The sequence below is a fragment of the Rana temporaria genome, chromosome 2, assembly GCF_905171775.1.
Source record: "Rana temporaria chromosome 2, aRanTem1.1, whole genome shotgun sequence".
NCBI classification, from domain to species: domain Eukaryota; kingdom Metazoa; phylum Chordata; class Amphibia; order Anura; family Ranidae; genus Rana; species Rana temporaria.
Genome location: NC_053490.1, coordinates 459691143 through 459715047, shown reverse-complemented (window position 1 = coordinate 459715047; position 23905 = coordinate 459691143). Strand labels below are relative to the sequence as shown.

General features: G+C 43.3%; 1 protein-coding gene across 4 annotated transcripts in view; it reads right to left on the bottom strand.

Annotated features, from left to right (window-relative positions):
• The window catches only part of ABR (ABR activator of RhoGEF and GTPase), a 612111-nt gene that overhangs the window by 231025 nt on the left and 357181 nt on the right, over positions 1-23905 (bottom strand). For all 4 annotated transcript variants that reach the window (XM_040338587.1, XM_040338588.1, XM_040338589.1 and 1 more), the window contains one exon: positions 9709-9813. In XM_040338587.1, coding sequence (XP_040194521.1) covers positions 9709-9813 — 105 coding nt within the window. The remainder of the gene's footprint in view (positions 1-9708; positions 9814-23905) is intronic.

Genomic DNA, 23905 nt, shown 5'->3' with positions numbered 1-23905 from the left:
TCTTTATGATATGTTGTGCTTTCTGTATCACAATGATGTACTTGTTGGTTTCTTCTTCCTGCTTGTAATCTGTGTGTGTTCTCACCATGAGGCAGAGAGACATCTTTGTCTGTGTGATGATGTTTCAATAAACAAGCCAGTTCCTGTTACTACAGAATATGTCTGATCTGAATTAGACTCCGCTGCACTTATCCATCATACTCTGCAACATGGGCACCCCCTGATGTAAACCGAGCCTTATTCTCTAGGGTCTCTGCTATAAACATATATTAATAAATATATGTTTTGGGGTTCCAAGTAATTTTCTGGCGGAAAAAAAAGAAACAAAGATGTTTTACTTGTAAACAAAAAGTGGCAGAAAAGGCTTGGAGCTTAAAGCTGTGTTTCACCCTAAAAACAAATTTCTAACATGCCATCAAGCATACTAGCGCGAGCTACAGTATGCCTTTCTTTTATTTTTTGGCGCCGTACTTACGGTTCACTGCCGTAGTGAAGTTTCAGACTCCCCGCGGGGAATGGGCGTTCCTATGCACAGGGAAGATGATTGACGGCCGGCTATGGCGCGTCACGCTGCCCGAAGATACCCGAAATAGGACTTGCCCCTTCACGGCGCTATACGGCGCCTGCGCACAGACATCGGAGCTGACTGCGCAGGCGCCGTGAAGAGGCAAGTCCTATTTCGGCTATCTTCGGGCAGCGTGACGCGCCATAGCCGGCCGTCAATCATCTTCCCTGTGCATAGGAACGCCCATTTCCCGCGGGGAGTCTGAAACTTCACTACGGCAGTAAACCGTAAGTACGGCGCCAAAAAATAAAAGAAAGGCGAACTGTAGATCGCGCTAGTATGCTTGATGGCATGCTAGAAATTATTTTATTTTTTTAGGGTGAACCCCCGCTTTAAGTGCATGTACATTCATGTATTTCCTGAAACTTACCTCATCCTTCGATTTTGCTTTTAAATGTCCTTATTTCTTCTGAGGAATCCTCACTTGCTGTTCTTCTGTCTAACTCCACACAGTAATGCGAGGCTTTCTCCCTGGTGTGGAGTGTCGTGCTCGCCCCCTCCCTTGGACTACGGGAGAGTCAGGCCCACTAACACACAGCTCCTGTCTCTATCTGCAACGTAGAGAGCATCCTGACTCTCATTTAGTCCAAGGGAGGGGGCGAGCACGACACTCCACACCAGTGAGAAACCTCGCATTACTGTGTGTAGTTACAGACAGAAGAACAGGAAGTGAGGATTTCTCAGAAGAAATAAGGACATTTAAAAGCAAAATGGAAGGATGAGGTAAGTGAAGGAGGACTGCACTAAGGTAAAGGAAGCTATTTAGGGAAAAAAAATGATACCTTTACATCCCCTTTAACGGCCTAAGCCAACATTCACCCTCAGAAGTCTACACAAAGTGTCTTTTTATGTGCCTCGGGAACCATCAACTTCCTGGATTCTCCGATATGCAAATATAAACTTTGGAAACCAAAGCCAAGGGCTGAGGTTTGATGAATAATGTGAATTGTCCAATATTCCAGTATTCACAAAAGCTTTAGGTCAGAGATTATTGACTTTTGAAGGTAATAACTATGTCCTGTGTCACTCGTCTATCCTCACCTTAGTTCTTTGTCCTATATACTAACAATGCATCTGGCAACTTCAGCAAATGAAACATCTGACTGCACATCGGAACTTGGACCTTTGAGAATGATAAAGATTATATAGAGTCCTACAGAGACAGGATGCCCTCAGTGACTCAGATGTGCTGACTAGATCAGTTGTGATGTTTCCAGACTTAATCGATGGCAGCCAGAAACATTCAGAACACAATTCCAGGTCAGAAAGTGCTGCTGTGACATCCAAAACTCATGATATGTACAACTAAAGCAGTACTCCAGGCACACAGGTGATACAAGGATAACCTTTATATAAGACCCCACCAAAGCAATTGTTTATTTATCCATTCAGTTTTCAGACTTAAAGTGGAGTTCCACCCTAAAAAAAAAAAAAAAATTACACAAAAATCCTGCAAAAAAAAAAATAGAAACATTTTTTTTACTCACCAGAAAAGGCGGTTGCTATGCGGAAGTTCCTAAACTGCCTCTTCCTAGTCCTCAGCAGGTCTTCTTCCTTGTCCTACTCACGGTGTCTTCTGGGTAATGGGGCATGATGCCTTCTGGGAACTGTGTGTATCCCAGAGAGCAGCCGCCCTTTCAGAAAACACTGCGCGCATGCGCAGTAGGAAATAGGCAGTGAATCCGGTGGCGCTGGGACCTTCCAGGATTGAGGGGTCGGCCAGCATCGCGGACTCCTAGGACAGGTAAGTGTCCTTATTAAAAGTCAGCAGCTACACTGTTTGTAGCTGCTGACTTTAAAAAAAAATGCAGGTGGAATCCCGCTTTAAAGCGGATCTCCCACTGTTTCTTTACTTTTCTTTTTTTTTGTCATTAATATATTTATGGCTAACATAAATAGTACTCGCTGATTTGATGTCTCAAGTCCGCCGCTTTCCGATTTCATCTAGAATAATAACTTATAGTCTCGTCGTCCTGCGGTTTCCATTTTGCTTGTGGGCATGAGAAGCCCACAAGCACTCATTTCCTTGTTGCAGTAAATGTTCGCCGCTCGTTCCCGCTCATGCTCCTCCGTCTTCCGCAGTTTGTTGTGATCGCGTCACCTACTGCTAACCAAATCCCACGATAGCCAACAACAAGGCACTGCAATGACTCCTGGGAGCAATGACAAAAGCTCCCAGGAAACACAGCGGTTACAGGAAGTTACAAACTACCCGCAGATTACCCGCACTTAGGAGAGACAGGAAGCAGTCGGAATACTCAGGTACTGTACACAAAGGAAAAAAAAAACTTCCGTTTTCACATGTATTAAAGGGTGCAATATTAATGAGCTCATGTGTTGAAATCGGATGGAGCTCCGCTTTAAAGTATGATAAACAGCATAGTGCTTCGCAAAGTAATGTGTCTCTTTCTATGCTGTAAAATACCTGTTTGATCGCGCCTGTTCCTATGTCCCCCTATGTAAACTGACCACGGTACTCATGGCTGCGGATTCATGATACCATGGTCAGTTTATGTGGCTCCAACATTGTGCAGTCTCTCCCCCTTACTCCGTGTCAGCTCGGTAGTCTGTGTACCTGTATGGAAAGCACCCTGGAGCCAAAAATCTTGCAGATTTAGAGGGGATTAAATGCTTATTTCACTCATTAAAATGCAAATCAATTTATAACTTTTCTGGATATTTTTGATTCAATTATAGACTGATCAGTTATTTGTCAGTGGGCAAATGTACAAAATCAGCAGGGGATCATATACAGTAAAACCTTGGTTTGCGATTATAATTCATTCCAAAAACATGCTTGTAATCCAAAGCGCTTGTATATCAAAGCATTTGTTTTACAGGGTATAAAAGAGAAGAGAGGCACCTCTAAGTGTAGAAATAAGTTGCTAAGTGCCGGTTCAGACATAGGCGGCACGACTTCGGGGGTGACCTCTGAAGTCGTCCTCAGGACAACTTGCAGAGTCGCCCCTGAAGTCGTGCCGCCTATGTCTGAACCGGCTCTAAATGTCGAACCTTCGTTAAATGTAACCATATTGCTATACTTAGCGGCTCCTCTTTTTTTATCCTCAGTTGTGACATGACGCTACTCTTATATCAAGACATCGCTTGTATATCAAGGCAAAATTTAATAAAACATTTTGCTTGTCTTGCAAAACGCTCTCAAACCAAGTTACTCTCAAACCAAGGTTTTACTGTACTTTTTTCCCCTCACTGTATAAGTATACCCTAAGCCCAGATTTTCCATGACAAAAGTGTACATTTCCTATTCCATATTTCGGTTTAGCTTTTATATTTTTCAAGCAGCCTTATCAATGTTTCTAAGTAAATGTATCCTACCAGTTACTATAAATACACCCTCTTCCGGTATTCAGCGCATCCATTGTACACGGCACAGAACCAAATTTAACAACAAAGCTGACACAGAGGGCTGTTGTAAAAGGAACATTAATCATGTGCAAGTTCTGCTTCCTTGAATTTAAGATTATAATTTTAGAGTTGCACAACACACATTGCCATATTTCTTGGAAGATGGTTGAGTTCTTGCCCTTTAAGAGCGGGATCCTATATAGCAGTCACATGACAACATTGTTATTACAGATCTATAGCTGTTACCCAGCTGTCTTCACAATAAGCGCAGCGGCTCCGAACCGCCCACTCTGGCACATTGCCATGGCAACAACTAGCAGCAATATAGATAGTGAAAAGAAGAAAATTCGGAAATTATAAAACCACTTTTAAAAAGGAGCAACTCTGCTAAGTACCACTTGTGAAAACGGCCAACAAAACTATACCAATTACATCCCTTTCTGTGGGGAAAAAAACACGCTTTTATAGTTTCCTATATTTCCTGTACTGCAAGGACAGTGTTGTGTGGCCGCTGCTCCTTCCCAGCATATCCTACATGCAATTACGATTAAAAAAAAAGGCTTCATGGTGCAGCTTGAGCTCATCCTGGTGTACATATACACAATATAAGGTTCCTACAACGGGAACACAGAATAAAACATATACCGTATATACTCTAGTATAAGCCAAGTTTTTCAGCACATTTTTTGGTGCTGAAAATACCCCCCTCAGCTTATACTCAAGTCACCTTTTTGCGCCTGATCTCCCGAAATTTGGGGACCCAGTACTGGCGGGCCGTAGGTCCCCTGGACCCCAAACTTGGCATACATAAAGCCCTCCTCTTCTTCAAGTGTGAAAAGTTTGCTGGCCGGGGAGCACAGATTTTTCAAAGTCAGGCACCCCTTCCATGTAAAACTGTAATTTCTCTGGTAACTTTGGGGACCCAGTACCGGCCAGCCGGCCGTAGGTCCCCTGGACCCCAAACTTGGCACACATGTAGCCCCAGTTCTCCTCTACAAGTGTGCAAAGTGTACTGTCTGGGGGACCTTTGGCTGGGGAGCATTTTTTTCAAAGCCGGGCACCCCTTCTATATACTCCCATGTTAAAAGTAAGTCTAGTCATGGGCACAGTGAGGCATGCAGATGGACACCCTAGGCTTATACTCGAGTCAATACGTTTTTCCATTTTTTTGTGGTAAAATTAGGTGCCTCGGCTTATATTTGGGTCATCTTATACTCGAGTATATACGGTATGTAGTGGTGTGAGGAAAAATTTAAACTGCTGACAATATATTTGTCTGGGACAGAAAATGAGGGAAATCGCTGAGGCTCCATGCTTTAAAAAACGCAGTGGGAAAAAGAACGCCGGGGGGGGGAAAAAGAACGCCGGGGGGGGGGGGGAAAGAACGCCGGGGGGGAAAAAGAACGCCGGGGGGGAAAAAGAACGCCGGGGGGGAAAAAGAACGCCGGGGGGGAAAAAGAACGCCGGGGGGGGAAAAAGAACGCCGGGGGGGAAAAAGAACGCCGGGGGGGGAAAAGAACGCCGGGGGGGGAAAAGAACGCCGGGGGGGGAAAAGAACGCCGGGGGGGGAAAAAGAGGGGAAAAAGAACGCCGGGGGGAAAAAGAACGCCGGGGGGGAAAAAACGCCGGGGGGGAAAAAGAACGCCGGGGGGGAAAAAACGCCGGGGGGGAAAAAGAACGCCGGGGGGGAAAAAGAACGCCGGGGGGGAAAAAGAACGCCGGGGGGGAAAAAGAACGCCGGGGGGAAAAAGAACGCCGGGGGGGGAAAAAGAACGCCGGGGGGGAAAAAGAACGCCGGGGGGGAAAAAGAACGCCGGGGGGGAAAAAGAACGCCGGGGGGGAAAAAGAACGCCGGGGGGGAAAAAGAACGCCGGAGGGGAAAAAGAACGCCGGAGGGGAAAAAGAACGCCGGAGGGGAAAAAGAACGCCAGGGGGGAAAAAGAACGCCAGGGGGGAAAAAGAACGCCAGGGGGAAAAAAGAACGCTGGGGGGGGGGGACGACGCTCCTAGACGCTGAAGCATGTGCATGGACACATAGGATAACACTATTTAGCTTCTAGGAGCAGGAAACAAAATACTATTAACAGCTTCCTAGGGGCGTAAAAAAAAAAAAAACACTAGTGTGCCCAATGAGCCCAATAGGATCACAGATAGAATTGGCACATTTTTGTCTCTACCCGACTATCCATAACAAAACAAAAATGGCCCTAGTTAGTCTTTATCAACCGCCTTACTATTACTCAGGGTAATGGTTTTCACACAGTATTACAAGCAACCCTCAGGATAAATGAGGGTTTCACACTGCTGGTATCATCCACAAGAAACGTTATTGGAGACTGCTCAGATAGAACACTATGGCAGAACCATGTTATGTTTGACCAGTCTCCAATCAAATTTCTTGTGGATGATACCAGTGTTGTGCAATCCTCCTTTTCAGTTAGCATCATCCACTACACAAATACAAATGGCCCTTTGAGGGTAAGCATAATGTTTGATGAGGCTGGTGAATAAATTGTGAATAAATTGTGTTTGACACCCCTGACAAATGCTTGCGAGTCCCTTTGTGATAATAAAGTAAAAAAATTTTAATGAAATAAAAAATCATTTAAATGCCCCGGCTCTTCCATTTATGCAGATATGCATGCACCCAGGATATTGAGAACAGCAATTGGGTAACGCATATTAGGTAGCACTGCACATGCAAGAATGAGAGGAATAATTTTAAGACCATGAACTTGTTATGCCCCGTACACACCATCTGATATTCCGTTGGAAAAACCTTAGAACCAGCTCTCAAATTTTTGTTGGTGGAAATTCCGACAGGAAAAGTCTGATGGAGCCTTCAAACGGTCGTAATTTCCGACCAAAAGCTCACATCGGACCTTTCTTGTTGAAAATCCGACAGTGTGTACAGGGCATTAGGCTACCAGCTAGGTAAAGTTCACCCATTCCATCTATGTATTTAGCGGTTTGGATAGTGAGGAGCTTTAAGGTAAAAGATTCTGGCTGTAGCATAGTCGTTTCCTGCATAACAATAAAAAAGTTCATTAAATGGTTTCACTTCTTGCCTGGCATTCCCCTTTAATAAGACAGCCAGGTGTTGAGCTTCCAATTCCCTTTCTTGGAAGATGCCATGATGTGTGTTCTGTGTGACGAGGAAGTGTAGAAAGCAGAACAAACTTACACCGGAATGACAAGAAACCGGCTACAGACTACATGGACTTGACACACCTGAGCGATTTTCTGCTTTAAAGGGGTTGTAAAGGTTCGTTTTTTATTTTCTAAATAGGTTACTTTAGGCTAGTGCATTGTTGGTTCACTTACCTTTTCCTTCTATTTCCCTTCTAATTGTTTTTTTTATTTGTTTTCTTTGTCTGAATTTCTCGCTTCCTGTTCCTCCTCAGTAAGCTGTTCTAAATGACTTTCCACTGTTCAGATGATGGTGGAAAGCTTACTGAGGAGAAACAGGAAGTGAGAAATTCACACAAAGAAAAAAAAACATTTAGAAGGGAAATAGAAGGAAAAGGTAAGTGAACCAACAATGCACAAGCTTAAGGGAACCTATTTAGAAAATAAAAGATGAACCTTTACAACCCCCTTTAAGCTTTAAAACGCTTAAAGCAGAATTCCACCCAAAAGTGGAACTTCCGCTTAAAACACTCCTCGCCCCCGTTACATGCCACCTTTGGCATGCAATTTTTTTTTTGGGGGGGGGGGGGGGGGGAGTGGGGACTTCATTAGGAGTGGGACTTTCTATTCCACTTACTCCTTCCGCCCAGGGACCGCTTAGGCGACTCGTCATATCGCCTTAGGCGGCCCCTTCCTGTAGGCGATCGCCTGAGACACGTGTCAGGTCCCAGGCGATCACCTGTCCACTCCTAGAGCGCAACGCGGCTCGTGCTGTACCCTGTGCTGCATCGCTGGACTGTGGAACAGTTAAGTGTCTGTATATTAAAAGCCAGCAGCTACACTTTTTGTAGCTGCTGACTTTTAAACATAAAAAGGCTGGAACTCTGCTTTAACAAGTCAAATCTCATTAATTTCAATGGCCCCTGTTCACCCGAGTGTTCAGTCACCTGAAGCAAAGCGCCTGTCACTCAAAAAAGTACACAAGTTTCTTTTAGCAGACTGGGCCCTATAGACTTCAATGGGAATGCCTGAAAATGTGCAACATGAGAGTTTTGTTGCATGTTTTCACTTAAGCAGCAGCTCTCTGCACCTAAACTCCTCCACCTTGTGCTTTCTACTGGCTAAACAAAAATGCTTGAAGCTGTAAAACACTTATAAAAAAAAAAAAAAAAAAAGCCTGAAAGTCGCTCTGTTTAGGTGCGAATGCAGCCTTTAATCACAATATTATGAGCAGATCAAAGCCCAATAAAACAAAAACATGTTCTGTGGTAATCCTAGTACAGGGACACCTGAGCTGCAGTGATAGAAATCTATCCCTGTCTAAAACAACAGAATCACATTAATAGTAGAGGGCGACTGATCTATCGGCCGATATTTGGGTTTTAAGAAATCGTCATCGGCCGATTATTATGCTAATTAGGCCGATTGGCACGGCTCCCATTTGTACCTCGCTCAGCACAGCTGACACGGCGCGCACCGTGACAGGTAGCACAGCCCCAGGCACTGTGAATTTAATCTGCTGCCTTCCAAACTTCTTTCTGCTCCCCCGGCCCCTCCTCCTTCTCCTCTCTCCAAAGAAGATGCAGGATGGATGATGGCCCTTCGTTTCTGAACCCCTCCCCTTCTCTCCCTCCCGCCCGCCCTCTGAACAATCCTCTCCCACCTTTAGTCCAGTACATACAATCTCTGCAAAACTAGAGGCAAGTGAGACGAGAGGGAGCACGGGAGGAGTAAAACCGAAGGGAGGAGCCAAGTGATACCAAGGGGCGGGGCCCACAGGAGCAGGTTCTGGAATAGCATGGGACGGATGCCAATCCTCAGTGGAAGGTAGGACATGGATTAGATGCCTCATTTCATGTGACTGTCTGTTCTCCGATTATGCAGCCTGCAGATGCTGCATGTACATCATGGGGACCCTCTAGACTAGAGAGGTGAACTCATGAGGAATAGTTGGGGACATAGAGCAAAGGGAAAAAGAGGGGGGCAGATGGAGACAGAGCAAATCTGATGGGGACAAAACTGAAGACATAGGGTGGGCTTTACTCAGTGGGGTATCTGGCTGCTGAGAGTGGGCGGATGACAGGCCCATGTCTGCTCAGTTTCTGCCGAGTGGACACAGACGTAGCCCCGTTCTACTCTATAGGCAGTCAGATTTAGGCCCGGGTTCACACTAGTGCGATGCGAGAACCGTGCGAATTCAGTGCGGGTTCCCACAACGCACCTGAATCGCATGTGAAGTTAACACCCCCAGATAAGTTTGCAGATCGCAGTGCAAACTAAGAAATGGTGCAGGAATCGGATTGAATGGGTGTGAACACCCATGCGATCAGATTCGAGTGTGGACCAAAAGAAGGGTCCTTACACAGTTTGTATGGCTGAAATTGTATAGCATAGACATGGCATGTAATGTGCACTGCAATGTGGTGCAAATCGCATGCGATGTATGGCATCACGCTTTATTATTTAACTGTTAAATTTTATGAAATGAAGGGGAAGAAAAATGGGCCTAAAATATCGGCCGCAAAAATCAGCATCATATATCGTCCGCCCTGATTTCTAAATATCGGCATCGTCCAGAGAAAAACCCATATCGGTCGACCTCAACATATAAAATCATAATGGTCAAAAACAAAATGTCACATACTCACCAAAAGCAGAGCTTCCAGTTGGTTTATATAGATCTCCTCACTTGCCAGAACACCAGACAAGACAAGTTTTCTCATTAACAGCCCTTTATCCGACTCGCTTTCTCCCTGTCAACAAAAGACAAGTGTTAAACTTGTTACAGCTATAAATAAATATTGTGAAATGTAAACGTCCAAAAGACATTACAGTGATAAAAAGTTTACTATGATACAATAATTATTAAATACAAACCATAGAATAATAAAGGCAATGAGATGAGGAGGAAAAAAATTATATATATTACTGTATGTGTAATTTAAAAACCTGGTGATACCAGTAAGTTTTTTCCAACTGAAAGGAATATATTGTATAATCCTCGTTTCCTCCCTCTGCTCGGGGTCTACAATGCAAGCTTTTAACATCAATAGCCAATTTCATAACAGAATACAGTCTGAAGATAACCGTGGCCAATGCAACAGATCACATCTGACCAATAACGTTATCCACCAACGAACTTTCCGGAGACAAGAGAAGCACATACACAAAACAAATTTTAGCAGAGAAGAAAAAAAAAAAAAAAAAAGAAGAGTCTGTTCACTTATAGCAGATTAAACAGCACAGTGTCTGCTGTCTAATCTGTCCCTCTGTAAACTGTAAAAAAAAACTTTTTAATCTGGCCTGTTCCTGTGTCCCCCTCTGTGTACTGACCACGATAATCATGGTTGCTAAACCCTGATTATTCTGGTCAGTTTACGTGCTTCCTTCATTCACAGCACTCCTCTCTCTCCCCCTCCCTGCCTGTCAGCTCCTGTGTGTGTGAGCCATCTCCACCCCCACCTCCTGCTGAAATGTGTAGCAAATTAAACAGTTAAAAAGATTCACTGCCAACCTCTCTCTTTTATGAAGCCATAACGCACTGTGTAAGGCCTCATGTACATTGCGAGTGGTAAACGGACATTTAGAAACAGTTGGGAGTTTTTCTCAACGGCCCCTGAACCCTCCTCTATGTTATCTATCCATGTACACAGTGTTTACAGTCATTTCTAGGCAGCGGAATGCAAAAAAATGGGTTCAGAAGCTGAGTTTACAGGCAAAAGCGTCAAATGCGGCTAAACACTCACGTTTAGACGCGTTTCGTTTACAGGCATTTTTGGCCATTTTGAAAAACAATTTATATATATATATTTTTTTTTAAACCCCTAAAAATAGCGGCACTTTACCGCCGACGTACCTCCCGTCCCAATGTGAAAGGGGCCTAAGAGTTTGTTGAAAACAAAGCCTATAAATACCCTTTTCAGATCTCTCCTCTCCCATCTAAGGGCTACAGCGGGAGGGGCTGATCATTCAGCACAGCGGTCACGTGACCTCCCCGGCTGATGTCAGAGGGAGATCTCGGTTCCTCCCCCTGTAGCTGGCATAGGAGAGTGGCCGGAGATCACGTGACCGGCCTGAAGAGATCTATTTACAGGCTTTGTTTTCAGCAAGCAATTACAGTACTTGGTTTGAGAGTAACTTGGTTTGAGAGCGTTTTGCAGGACAAGCAAAATATTTTAATAAATTTTGCCTTGATATACAAGCAATGTCTTGATATAAGAGCAGTGTCATGTCACAACGGAGTATAAAAAAAGAAGAGAGGAGCCTCTAAGTGTAGCAATATGGTTACATTTGATGAAGGTACAACATTTAGCAACTTATTGCTACACTTAGAGGCGCCTCTCTTCTCTTGTATACCCTGTAAAAAAAAATGCTTTGATATAAAAGTGCTTTGGATTACAAGCATTACAAGTATGCTTGCAAACCAAGGTTTTATTGTACACAGTTTGTTATGGCTGCATAAAAGTGTGAATATTTTTTAAAGTTTACAAACACTTTGATGATGACAATGTACACAAATTACTTCATGAGTGTACTGCAGTGTTAATCTCGTCAACTAAATTAACACTATTTTAGTAGACTAAAATACGGCTAAAACAATTCATATGAATAAAATACGACAAACTAAAATAGGGCTGAAACAATTCATATGATTAAAATACGACAAACTAAAATAGCATATTAGTCAAAAGACAATGACTAAACAAAATCGAAATTTGACAATGCACTACCAGATAAGAACAGGGGCATCTACTAAGCGGCGAAAGAAAAAAATATATAACAAAAGGCTTTTCTTAATATTAATGTTGGTAATATATTCAGGTAAACTGTGAAATTGCATTAAGCCAATAGAGTTGACATTTTTATTTTTATATATATATATATATATATATATATATATATATATATTTTTTTTTTTATTTATATATATTAAAGTTGCACTTCAATTTGTCAAAAAAGTAAAATGTTTCCTTGTTGACGAAACTTGGTATTATTTAACCGTGGTGATATATAACCTCTTTATAAACCTGTGTCTGTAATGCATGTTCAAACCTTAATACCATAAATAAGAACATGTTATTAGATTTTTACTCCAGGAGTATATAGAGAGTTTGGCAATTCTGGAGAAATGCTTAAATAATGCATAAAAACTTAACAAAACCCATTTGATTTTAGTCGATTAAAATGTACTGGAGTTTTTAATTGACTAAAATTCAAACAATTTAAATGACGAAAATACAACTAAAACTGAATTTTAGTCAAAAAACTGTCTAAAATGAAATTTGACATCAAAATGAACACTGGAGCTGCCCCAATATGTTTTATGCCTATTGCTATGAAAGTATTTCCATCATACCATACCATCACAATGGCAAAAGTCTCTAACTGGTGTCAGCTTGTCTATGTCCTGGTCATGTGACTAGCGCTGGAGATTTCTGCCCAATCAGCTTATGGAACTGATATTTAGGAAGAGCTGGCCAATCAGTAGCTCTATCTAAAAACTGATCTTCCACTTGAGTGAATACCGTAGCACTAAATCCTTGGCATTTTGTCCATTGATTTGATCCTAAGCAGTTTGCAACTGGAAATAAATGTGTATATGCGGGGCTAGAAAATATACACTCGCTCTACATTATATATCCAGCCACTCTCTGCTCTCCTATCTCAGAGTCAAACACATACATTTCTAGTGAATATTAAAACGACCTAGATTGGAGGCCCCCACCTCTCACATAGCAATGCCCAGGTCTGCCAACAAAACACTCAGGCACCAACCTGGGCATTTTGGCATTTAGGCATTTAGGAAAGGATATTCCCACCATGTTCTTGTTACAAGGGAGTTCATGTTCATATTCATATAAGCACTTTTCGGGAGGCGTAGAGCCAATTAAAGGGAGAAAAAGCAGAATAAAAGGAATGGTGGCTGTTCTCTGGAAAGAATTGTATTTTCATTTTTTTTTTTTTGCATAAATAGGCATTCGATATGAAGCTGACATGCCTGCTCTGAAACAAAGCAGTTCTTCACCCATTCTTTGCATAAGCCACTGGCATAGACCATGTCTGCTTTAGTTTATGTACTCATTGTGACATTTACCAGTCAAATTCAATTCTATCTGTTACAATTGACATTGAATGACGTTCTGGTTCAAGAAGCAGAAAGGGACATGCTGAAGTCCAGGAAACCTGAAAATGCTCGTTTATGTCTAGAGAATGGTAAAATCTATTTTACTTATCCTCGGCTCCCACATGCTCCTTGGGCAGCCAGAGCCTGGGGCATTGCAGGGGCCACTCTACCAGCGCGGATAACCCCACAGCAGTGGAAGATTGGGTAAGCAGATGTACTTTGTTATGTCCCCTAGACTTAAGTGAGCAGTCACCCGGGAAAGAGCGGCGGATGGTGACGGGGAGGGGGAGGGGGGGTTAATGTCCTCCCTCGCTAGCCCCCGGGATAATAACCAAGTGGCTTTTAGTTGCATCAGTTGTTATCCCTAAAGAGTCAACCTCTCACTCTAAAAAACAGTACTGGGATGATGCATGCATCACCCTGGTATAACCCCTGAAAGCCGAGGCCGCATATGTGCGTACGGTTGGCGGGAAGGGGTTAATGCACTCCATGCATTAAGATAAAAAGCCTTCCGTGTGCAGCAGCCCCCCCCCCCCCCCCCGCCAGCCCCCTTAATACTTACCCGAGGTCCCTCTCTGTCTAGCAATGTCCATGAGTATCTCAGCCGTCCAAGATTCTCCCTCCTCACTGGCTGAGACAGAGCAGAGGCGCAATTGTCTGCCGCTACTGTCAAAGTCAGCTAGCCAATTAGTGGAAAGAAGGGGCGGGTTGGGGCTCCGTGTCTGAATATACACAGGTAGCTCTGACTTGGCTTGGGTGTCCCCATAGCAAGCCGCTTGCTCTGGGGGCACTCAGGAGGGAGGGACCAGAAAAGCAGAAGAGGGACCCGAGAAGAGGTGGCTTGGGGCTGCTCTGTGCAAATCCACTGCAACAGAGCAGGCAAGTATAACATGTTTGTTATTTTTATAGGATAAAAAAAAAATAGACTTTACAATTACTTTAAGTTTCCTCAAAGCTCATCTTCAAAGAGAACCAATCGTCAATAGGCATTTGAAAGAATTCAGAGCTCCACTTTTGGATTGTTAGGATAGTGCAGCTTTAGGATTAAGGCCTCATGCACACTGGGTGTTGAGCCCCGGTTCATGAGGCTCTGGCGTTTAGCTGGAGGGCACAGGCGCACCACCCAGTCCTGCTGCTTGCAGCCTGTCAAATTGTGTGCGTTTAAGGCATTAACCACCACCGGATGAGTGCCCAGAATGCACATTCATTACTGGGAGCATACTGCCCTAAACAGAAAGAATCGCTAGATGCCCTTCCCAGCCGCAGAAGCTGTCAGACTCCCACAGAGTTTAAGGCCTGGCTCACGCGTATGCATTTTTTTTTGTGCGTTTTGAAGAAACACTACAGTCCATTTAACATGGTTTCCTTTGGGTCACGTTCACATCTGTGCATTTTTTTTTTTAAAGGGCCAGGAACTTTTTTCTGGTTTTTGGTTGCGTAGATTTTAATGAGTCAAAAACATGTATTAAAAAATGCAAAATGCACCAAGAATATGCAAACTGAAACCAGGCTTAACGGGCTGCACAGTGTACCTGTGCTCTTCAGCCACAGCTACATGCCGGAGCCTCATGCAACGGAGCTACTCGCTCAGTGCACATGAGATCTAAGAATTTACAAGATTTTTAAAATCTAGCTCACTGCTGATAACACAGACACTCAATCGATTGTAAATAAAAGTACTGTCAGGACTGCACAAAATATTTTACTTAACAGCAGTGTGTCAATTATCAGCCTGACAAACTATTTTGCTCTGGAAAGAATTGCAGTACACACAACTATTCCCAGCAAGGCCCCACTTTCACAAAGAAGTTCTAAGGCCCCTTTCACACTTGTGTGACTTTTCCTGTGACTTTGGACACCAGAGACGCATGACAAGTCGTACCCCATGGTTCCCAATGATAGCCATTCATATCTGCGCGACTTCAAGCTGACTTTGATGGTGGTTGTAAAACCACTTTGTTAACTTAATAGATTCCCCTCTGTTCCATTATGTTATATGCCCCAATGTGTGTTCTATTAAAAAAAAGATGCACAGAGGCATGTAAACTGACCACGGTATCAGAGCTCAGCAGCCATGATAAAAACGTGAACAGTTTACAAAGAGATGGTCAGCACCAGGCAGGATCAGCCAGGTATTTTAGATAATAGAAAGGGACAAATTACACAGCACAAGCACTGTGCCGTTATTCATGCTTTAAAGGAACATGTTTTTTTTTTTATATACTTACAACCACTAAGTTTTTTTTTTGTTTTTTTTACAGTAATGCATTCTCTGCATACAAAAGGTACAAAAAAGAAAAAACGGATTTGTCCAGATTTCAAAATATACTTACCTGAGCACAATCTTAATCCAGTACTGAGCATGAGAGCAGCGGTCCTCTCCCTCCTCACAGGGTAGATTGATAGCAGTGAAAGCCCTTGGCTCCTGCTGCTGTCAATCAAATCTTGTGACAAATGATTGGGGCGGGGCAGAGCCACACTGTCTAGGTCTATAGACACAGACAGTAACGCTCGGGATTGAAGCAGCTTCCTCTATGGGCACTCACTGAATAGGAGCCATGACCATTGGCAGGGGGAACCCAGAAGAGGAGGTTTGGGGCTGCTCTGTGTAATGGTGTGTGCTCTGTGTGATGAGTAGAACATGTTTATTATTTATAAAAATAAAAAAAAATAAGATTTAGCAATCACTTAAAAGCGTAAAAAGGTACCAATGTCTTTTCTCCATTTGACTTGAATCACAACAAACTGGGAAATAATCATCCTAGTGATTAGATTCTTGGGATGCTGGAGCTCTGCTTTAAATTTGTACTCCAAGCACACAGAAGAGGCATGTCTGCCAGCCCTAGGTTTTGTTTTTCATTTTGGCAATACCTCAGTATGCCAGTCTACCCTGCTGTGCAGAGCCTTCTAGTGAAATCGGTACTCTGGATTCCCGGAAATGCCTAATCCAGAGCCTGTGATTCAGAGAGCCAAGAATTCTTAAACAGAATAAAGTCTATGTGATGTTTAATCATAAACCTCTCTAATAATTCAAAAATAAACTAAACTCACACGCCGGCTATAACATCAAGTAGACAACGGAAGACTATCGTGATACTGAAACTTCCATGACTTGGAAGCACTGCTAAAAACCTGCTTAATAACGTTTCAAGAGATATTAAATAAACTGAGCGATTTCACTTGTTTGTGAGATCTAGGCACTGATAGTCTAAGGAGATTTTTTTTTTAAAGATTATTAAAAAAAAAAATTTAAGATATGATTTTTATTATTGCAATCCACTGTATTTTTCACCAAAAATACAAAATCACAGAACAGAGCATCCCAAATGAAATAGCATACATATAAACTAGGCCAAGTCATAGTGCAATTTCTGTAAAAAAAAAAAAAGAATTAAGCAATGATTTAATTGGGAAATAATTACTTTTAGTTCACCAGACTGGTGTGTAGTTCAGCGAAACAGAAAAATTAGGATCCAAATTCCAATGGGAGAAGCCAAAGTAGGAAAGAAAAATAGAGAAAAAGGATGCGAGAGAGGGAAGGATGCGAGAGAGGGAAGGATGCGAGAGAGGGAAGGATGCGAGAGAGGGAAGGATGCGAGAGAGGGAAGGATGCGAGAGAGGGAAGGATGCGAGAGAGGGAAGGATGAGATAGAGGGAAGGATGAGATAGAGAGAAGGGTGAGATAGAGAGAAGGATGAGAGAGAGAGAAGGATGAGATAGAGGGAAGGATGAGATAGAGGGAAGGATGAGATAGAGAGAAGGATGAGATAGAGAGAAGGATGAGAGAGAGAGAAGGATGAGAGAGAGAGAAGGATGAGAGAGAGGGAAGGATAAGAGAGAAGGAAGGATAAGAGAGAAGGAAGGATGAGAGAGAGGGAAGGATGAGATAGAGGGAAGGATGAGAGAGAGGGAAGGATGAGAGAGAGGGAAGGATGAGATAGAGGGAAGGATGAGATAGAGGGAAGGATGAGATAGAGGGAAGGATGAGATAGAGGGAAGGATGAGATAGAGGGAAGGATGAGATAGAGGGAAGGATGAGATAGAGAGAAGGATGAGATAGAGAGAAGGATGAGATAGAGAGAAGGATGAGAGAGAGAGAAGGATGAGAGAGAGAGAAGGATGAGAGAGAGGGAAGGATAAGAGAGAAGGAAGGATGAGAGAGAGGGAAGGATGAGATAGAGGGAAGGATGAGAGAGAGGGAAGGATGAGAGAGAGGGAAGGATGAGATAGAGGGAAGGATGAGATAGAGAGAAGGATGAGATAGAGAGAAGGATGAGATAGAGGGAAGGATGAGAGAGAGGGAAGGATGAGAGAGAGGGAAGGATGAGATAGAGAGAAGGATGAGATAGAGGGAAGGATGAGATAGAGGGAAGGATGAGAGAGAGGGAAGGATGAGAGAGAGGGAAGGATGAGATAGAGGGAAGGATGAGATAGAGAGAAGGATGAGATAGAGGGAAGGATGAGAGAGAGGGAAGGATGAGAGAGAGGGAAGGATGAGATAGAGAGAAGGATGAGATAGAGGGAAGGATGAGATAGAGGGAAGGATGAGATAGAGGGAAGGATGAGATAGAGAGAAGGATGAGATAGAGAGAAGGATGAGATAGAGAGAAGGATGAGAGAGAGAGAAGGATGAGAGAGAGAGAAGGATGAGAGAGAGAGAGAAGGATGAGAGAGAGGGAAGGATAAGAGAGAAGGAAGGATGAGAGAGAGGGAAGGATGAGATAGAGGGAAGGATGAGAGAGAGGGAAGGATGAGAGAGAGGGAAGGATGAGATAGAGAGAAGGATGAGATAGAGGGAAGGATGAGATAGAGAGAAGGATGAGATAGAGAGAAGGATGAGATAGAGAGAAGGATGAGAGAGAGGGAAGGATGAGAGAGAAGGAAGGATGAGAGAGAGGGAAGGATGAGAGAGAGGGAAGGATGAGAGAGAGGGAAGGATGAGATAGAGGGAAGGATGAGAGAGAGGGAAGGATGAGATAGAGGGAAGGATGAGAGAGAGGGAAGGATGAGATAGAGGGAAGGATGAGATAGAGGGAAGGATGAGATAGAGGGAAGGATGAGAGAGAGGGAAGGATGAGATAGAGGGAAGGATGAGAGAGAGGGAAGGATGAGATAGAGGGAAGGATGAGATAGAGGGAAAGACACCTGGTAGGAGAGGGGGGTTTCAGGAACATTTTGGATGAATTTAGGGAGGATGATGGGCATTTCCGTCTCCATAGCAAAACTACATTAAGTTGGGCACGGAAGCCTTAATTATGGAGCCAATAACATTCTCAAGTGACTTGTAGTACAGAAGCATAATCAAGGGCTCCCTATTAAAAAATTTAGTGTAAGGCCTCATGTACACTAGACGTTTTTACAGCAGCTGTTTTTGGCAGAAGACGTTTTTTTCTACAGTCAAAAAACTCTCCATCATGTTATCCTATGTGTCCATGAACACATGAGCTGTTAACAGTATTGGGCAGTGGCGATTTTGAGCAGTAAAAAAAAACAAAAAAAAACGAGTGGGTTCTGAGAGACGTTTTTCAGCTGTAAAAACGCTCTAACACTGATAAACGCCGATAAACACTCAAAAACGTCATATACCAGCGTTTTTGATCCATTAAAAAAAAAAAAAAATTAACACTAGGGGGCGATCAAGGGGTTAATGTGTTCCCTTAGAGTGACTCTTAGTGTGGGGGAGGTGACTGATGGTGTGTCCCTATGTACAAGGGACACATCATAGGTCTCTCCCTGACAGGATGTGGATCTTTGTTTACACACACAGATCCACGGTCCTGCTCAGTTACTGGGAAATCGCAGGTGCCCAGTAAGGCGGCAGGCAGGCACACCCCCGGCGGCGCGTGCCCCCTAGTGGCTTCGGAAGGCGCAACGTCATATGACGTCCGCCCAGAACAATGGGGTCTTCCTCCCTTCATTTGATGGCGGGCGGTGGACAAGAGGTTAATCCATCATTCAAAAAATGTATGGCACAACTGCAAACCTGCCATGGCCGTCCACCTAAACTGACAGGCTGGGCAAGGAGAACATGAATTAGAGAAGCAGCCAAGGGGCCAGTGGTAACCCTTTCAAGGATCTGCAAAGATCCACAGCTCAGGTGGGAGAATCTGTCCACAGGACAACTATAAGTCGTGCACTCAAATCTGGCCTTTATGGAAGAGTGGCAAGAAGAAAGCCATTGTTGAAACAAAGCCATAAGAAGACCAGTTTGTAGGTTGCGAGAAGCCATGTGGGGGACACAGCAAACATGTTGAAGTAGGTGCTCTGCTCAGATGAGACCGAAATTGATTTTCGGACTAAAAGCAAAAGGCTATGTATGGCGGAAAACTAACACTGCACATCACCCTGAACACACCGTGAAACATGGTGGTGGCAGCATCATGTTGTGACGATGCTTTTCTTCAGCAGGGACAAGAAAGCTGGTTAGAGTTGATGGGAAGATGGATGGAGTCAAATACAGAGCAATCTTAGAAGAAAACCTGTTAGAGTCTGCAAAAGACTTGAGACTGGGGCAAAGGTTCACCTACCAGCAGGACAACAACCCTAAACATACAGCCAGAGCTTCAATGGAATGGTTTAGATCAAAGCATATGCATGTGTTAGAATGGCAAAAATGTCACTCTCTGTGCAAAGCTGGTAGAGACATCCCCCAAAAAGACTTGCAGCTGTAATTGCAGCCAAAGGTGGACCAATAAAGTATTGTCTCGGTGGGGCTGAATACATATGCACACCACACTTTTCAGATATTTGTAAAAAAATAAAAATAAACATTTATAATTTTCCTTCCACTTCATGTTGGTCTGTCACATAAAATCCCCAAAAAATAAATTTATGGTGGCAACATGAAAAAATGTGGAAAGTTTCAAGGGGTATGAATACTTTTTCAAGGCACTGTACCATAGCTTGTAGATGCTATAACATTTGTGCAAAATCAATTAATATTGATTTTTAATAATGATTTTTTTTCTACCAAAAATATGTAGCAGAATACATATTGGTCTAAATTTATGAAAAAAATAGATTTTTTACTTTATTAGATATGTTTTATAGCGGAAAGTAATATATATATATATATATATATATATATATATATATATATATATTTTCAAGATTTTTTTTTTTTTTTGTGCTATAAACAAAAATACCAACAAACCGTGGTGATAAACTACCACTAAAAGAAAGCTCTATTTGTGGGAAAAAAAATATATAGAATTTCATGTACAGTATTGCATGACCACACATTTGTCAGGTAAAGTAACGCAGTGCTGTATAGCAAAAAAATGGCCTGGTCATGAAAGGGGGGTAAATCTTCTGGAGCTCAAGTGGTTAAAAAAATCACGAAGCAGCAACTGTGAACATTTCTAACCGGAAGGGGAGACTCCGCTAGATGGAACTGCTTTTGGTGTATTGGTTGGTCTATCATCCCAAGCCAACCAAAAGCAAACATTTGTGGAAAGAGCAGAAAACAAACAGCTGAGGTTTTGTTTTTTTCTCAGAGCTTTCCTTTATTGAGCTGTAATATCACACGCCACAGGTGTGTACAAATCGCTGTTGTGTAGAAAGGCGCAGCACACGCTTTGCACAAGGACACGGGTGAATGAGTACCTGTAGGTGACTTGTGCAGGCCGACAATACATGAGGTACACATGTGATGCATTCATGTTTATGAATCAGCTTTAATCACCGTCCTATTGAAGGAAAGGTTCCACACAGTAACATGACAATAATCATTAAACAAGCAACCTATGATTAGGTGTAATTTACCCCGAGGATAAACAGTTCCAAGAATGCAGAAAACACAAGCCTATCAGATGAAGTATAATTTGTTCTACGTTCACCACTGTACTGACAGCTGTATATACTTCACTTGGGGATCGACTGATATTGTGTTTTCGGTGCCGATACAATACCAATATTTCGGCCAACTCTTACATTTTTACACTTTTTTCTTTATCACTGTTATTGCTGTCACAAGGAATGAAACATTTATGGAGGGATCGGGGGTCTATAAGACCCCAAACCACTCCTCTGCACTTGAAAGTTTTAAAACGTCAAGATCAGTCTTTTTTCTTTTAAAAAAAGGCACCTTTAAAGGGGTTGGAAAGATTCGTCTTATTTTCTAAATACCGTATTTATCGGCGTATACTGCGCACTTTTTTCCCCTTAAAATAAGGGGGAAATCGTGGTTGCGCGATATACGCCGATACCCGCGCTCAGTTTGAATGCCTGCGCCGACATATACCGAGTGGAGTACACATGGCTACATTCGGCCAGGCTCGGCTTCGCTCGTGCTCACGCATAAACGTCAGAGCACGAGCACGAGCGAAGCAGAGTCTGGCCGAATGTAGCCGAGTGTACTGCACTCGGTATACGTCGGCGGAGGCGTTCAAACTGAGCGCGGGAAGCGGCGATTCGATGGGAAGACAGTGCGGGAGAAGCCGGGAGGACACCACCTTAGACGCAGACGGACGCCGTCCCCGAGGAGGCCGCCGATGATCGGCGCGCAAGACACCAAAACTGTAAGTACTAAAATGTTTTTTTTTACAGGAATTCAGGAATTGTGGGTCCACATTAGGGGTGCTCGCTATACGCCGCAGCACGCAATACCCAGATAAATACGGTAGCTTCCTTTAAGCTAGTGCATTGTTGGTTCACTTACCTTTTCCATCCATTTCCCTTCTAAATGTTTTTTTCTTTGTTTGAATTTCTCACTTCCTGTTTCTCCTCATTAAGCTTTCCACCATCATCTGAGCGGTGGAAAGTCATTTAGAACAGCTTACTTAACACCTTACTGAGGAGGAACAGGAAGTGAGAAATTCAGACAAAGAAAAAAAAACATTTACAAGGGAAATCGAAGGAAAATGTAAGTGAACCAACAATGCACTTAAAGGAACCTATTTAGAAAATAAAAAACGGACCTTTACAACCCCTTTATGGGCTCTTTCACACGGGACAGTGTGCGGGGACCGCCCTGTCATCCGGCGGCTCAGCGGGAATTAACGGAGCGATCCCCGCTGAGAAAGCGGAGGTTTACGGGGCGGATCATCACGGATTCGTCCTGTGTGAAAGAGGCCTTAGATGCCAGTAATCCGGAAGTGATGTCATGACATCGCTTCCGGGTTACTAGATCAGAGATGAACAAAGCATTTGTTGGGGTCTTCAGCAGTCGGCTGGTGGCTCAGGTCCCTTGGAGGGCTGGGTAAGCCCAGGCGATCAGCGGAAGGGGTTGGGGATGTCCCCTACCGATGCTTGTAATAACAGCTGAGTGGCTGCGGAGCCGCATCGGTTGTTATTGCAAGTAAGGCGACAGTATGCTCTAAAGAACAATAGGGGTGATGCCTCACCCCGGTACAACCCCTTGAAGCAATATCAGTAAATTGTTGACCAAAAAAAAGTGAATATCGGCCACATCGATCCCTAACACTTAGCATAGGTATACCATAAAAAATGTGTCTGGATGAATTGAAAAACAGCACCTTTACAATACTTGAATGATCAACAAATCAAACATGCACTGCAATGCTTAGGGTAGCACAGTGGTTTTGTAATTGGCACTTCTGCCTTGCAGCACTGGGTACCCTTGTACGTATCCCCGTCAGGGGTTTTCATAATCTCTCTATGCTTGTGTGCGTTTCCTCTGGGTACCCAGATTTTCTCCCACACTAAAATGACGAGAGCAGCTAGCATAAAATTGTTGGTAACAAGAGCGTAAAAGAAAGGGTATAAGCAGCGCTAGAAACAAATAAAATTCAAAAGTGTCCATAAACACTGGCACAAAAGTCCATATTTCTTATTGAAGTCATCCGAGGTGTATAACAAGACAGACTGATACACCGATCAACACCACACTGGGCCTCTTACCCCAAAGTATGGACCACTAGGTTATAGGTGGTCAAACAAACAATGTTTATCCACAAGTTGGTCACGTGTTCACTAGGGCAACATGAAATTTGATCTTGTAAAACCCGGATGTTGAGTCCACAAGTATTGTGCATTAAAAATAAGAGAATATGACTCCTCATGGTGCAGTAGATCAAGCCAGTGTAAAGTTTATTCCAAAAGACTGTCAGAATCCCCCTTTTAAAACGTTATAAACAAGCGTTTCATATGGTAACAAGCAGATGTTTCCAACCCACAAGATGGCTGCAGTCCACGTGCGTAGCGTCGTGACACCAGATCTCAGGGTCCACCCTACGCGTTTGGTCCGATGAGGAACATCGTCAGGGGCATTAAAAACACGCTTGTCAGGCCAAATGTGTGGCTATCTCTCATCGGTTGCTCAAATCTGGGAGTGAGGGGTCCTGGATGAGGCCCTTCAGGCTAAAGCCTTTTGAAGGACTAACAGCCTCTAGACATCTTTATGATTTTATTCATATGTTTTAATACATCTGTTGGATAATGCACTAGGCCAGTGCACCTTCTTTTCTTTTTCTATTCTCACAGAGTTGGCCATATCTCTCCCAAGGTTTCCTCTTGGATGTGATTGAGAGCTACACTGACCAATAGGGGGTCTCGGGAGATGGAAAGTCAAGATTTGCATATAAATTCAGACTGTTGATCTGACCCCTGATCATGCAGTTTTCCCTAAAGATTGCTTCCAATTGTGTATCCGTTCTTTATCCTATGCCGATTTTGAGTCATTTCAGTTTGGCAAGTGGCAATTTTTAACACTCTTAAAACGCGTGTAAAAATCTTAACAAACACGTGTCTGTCGAACATAC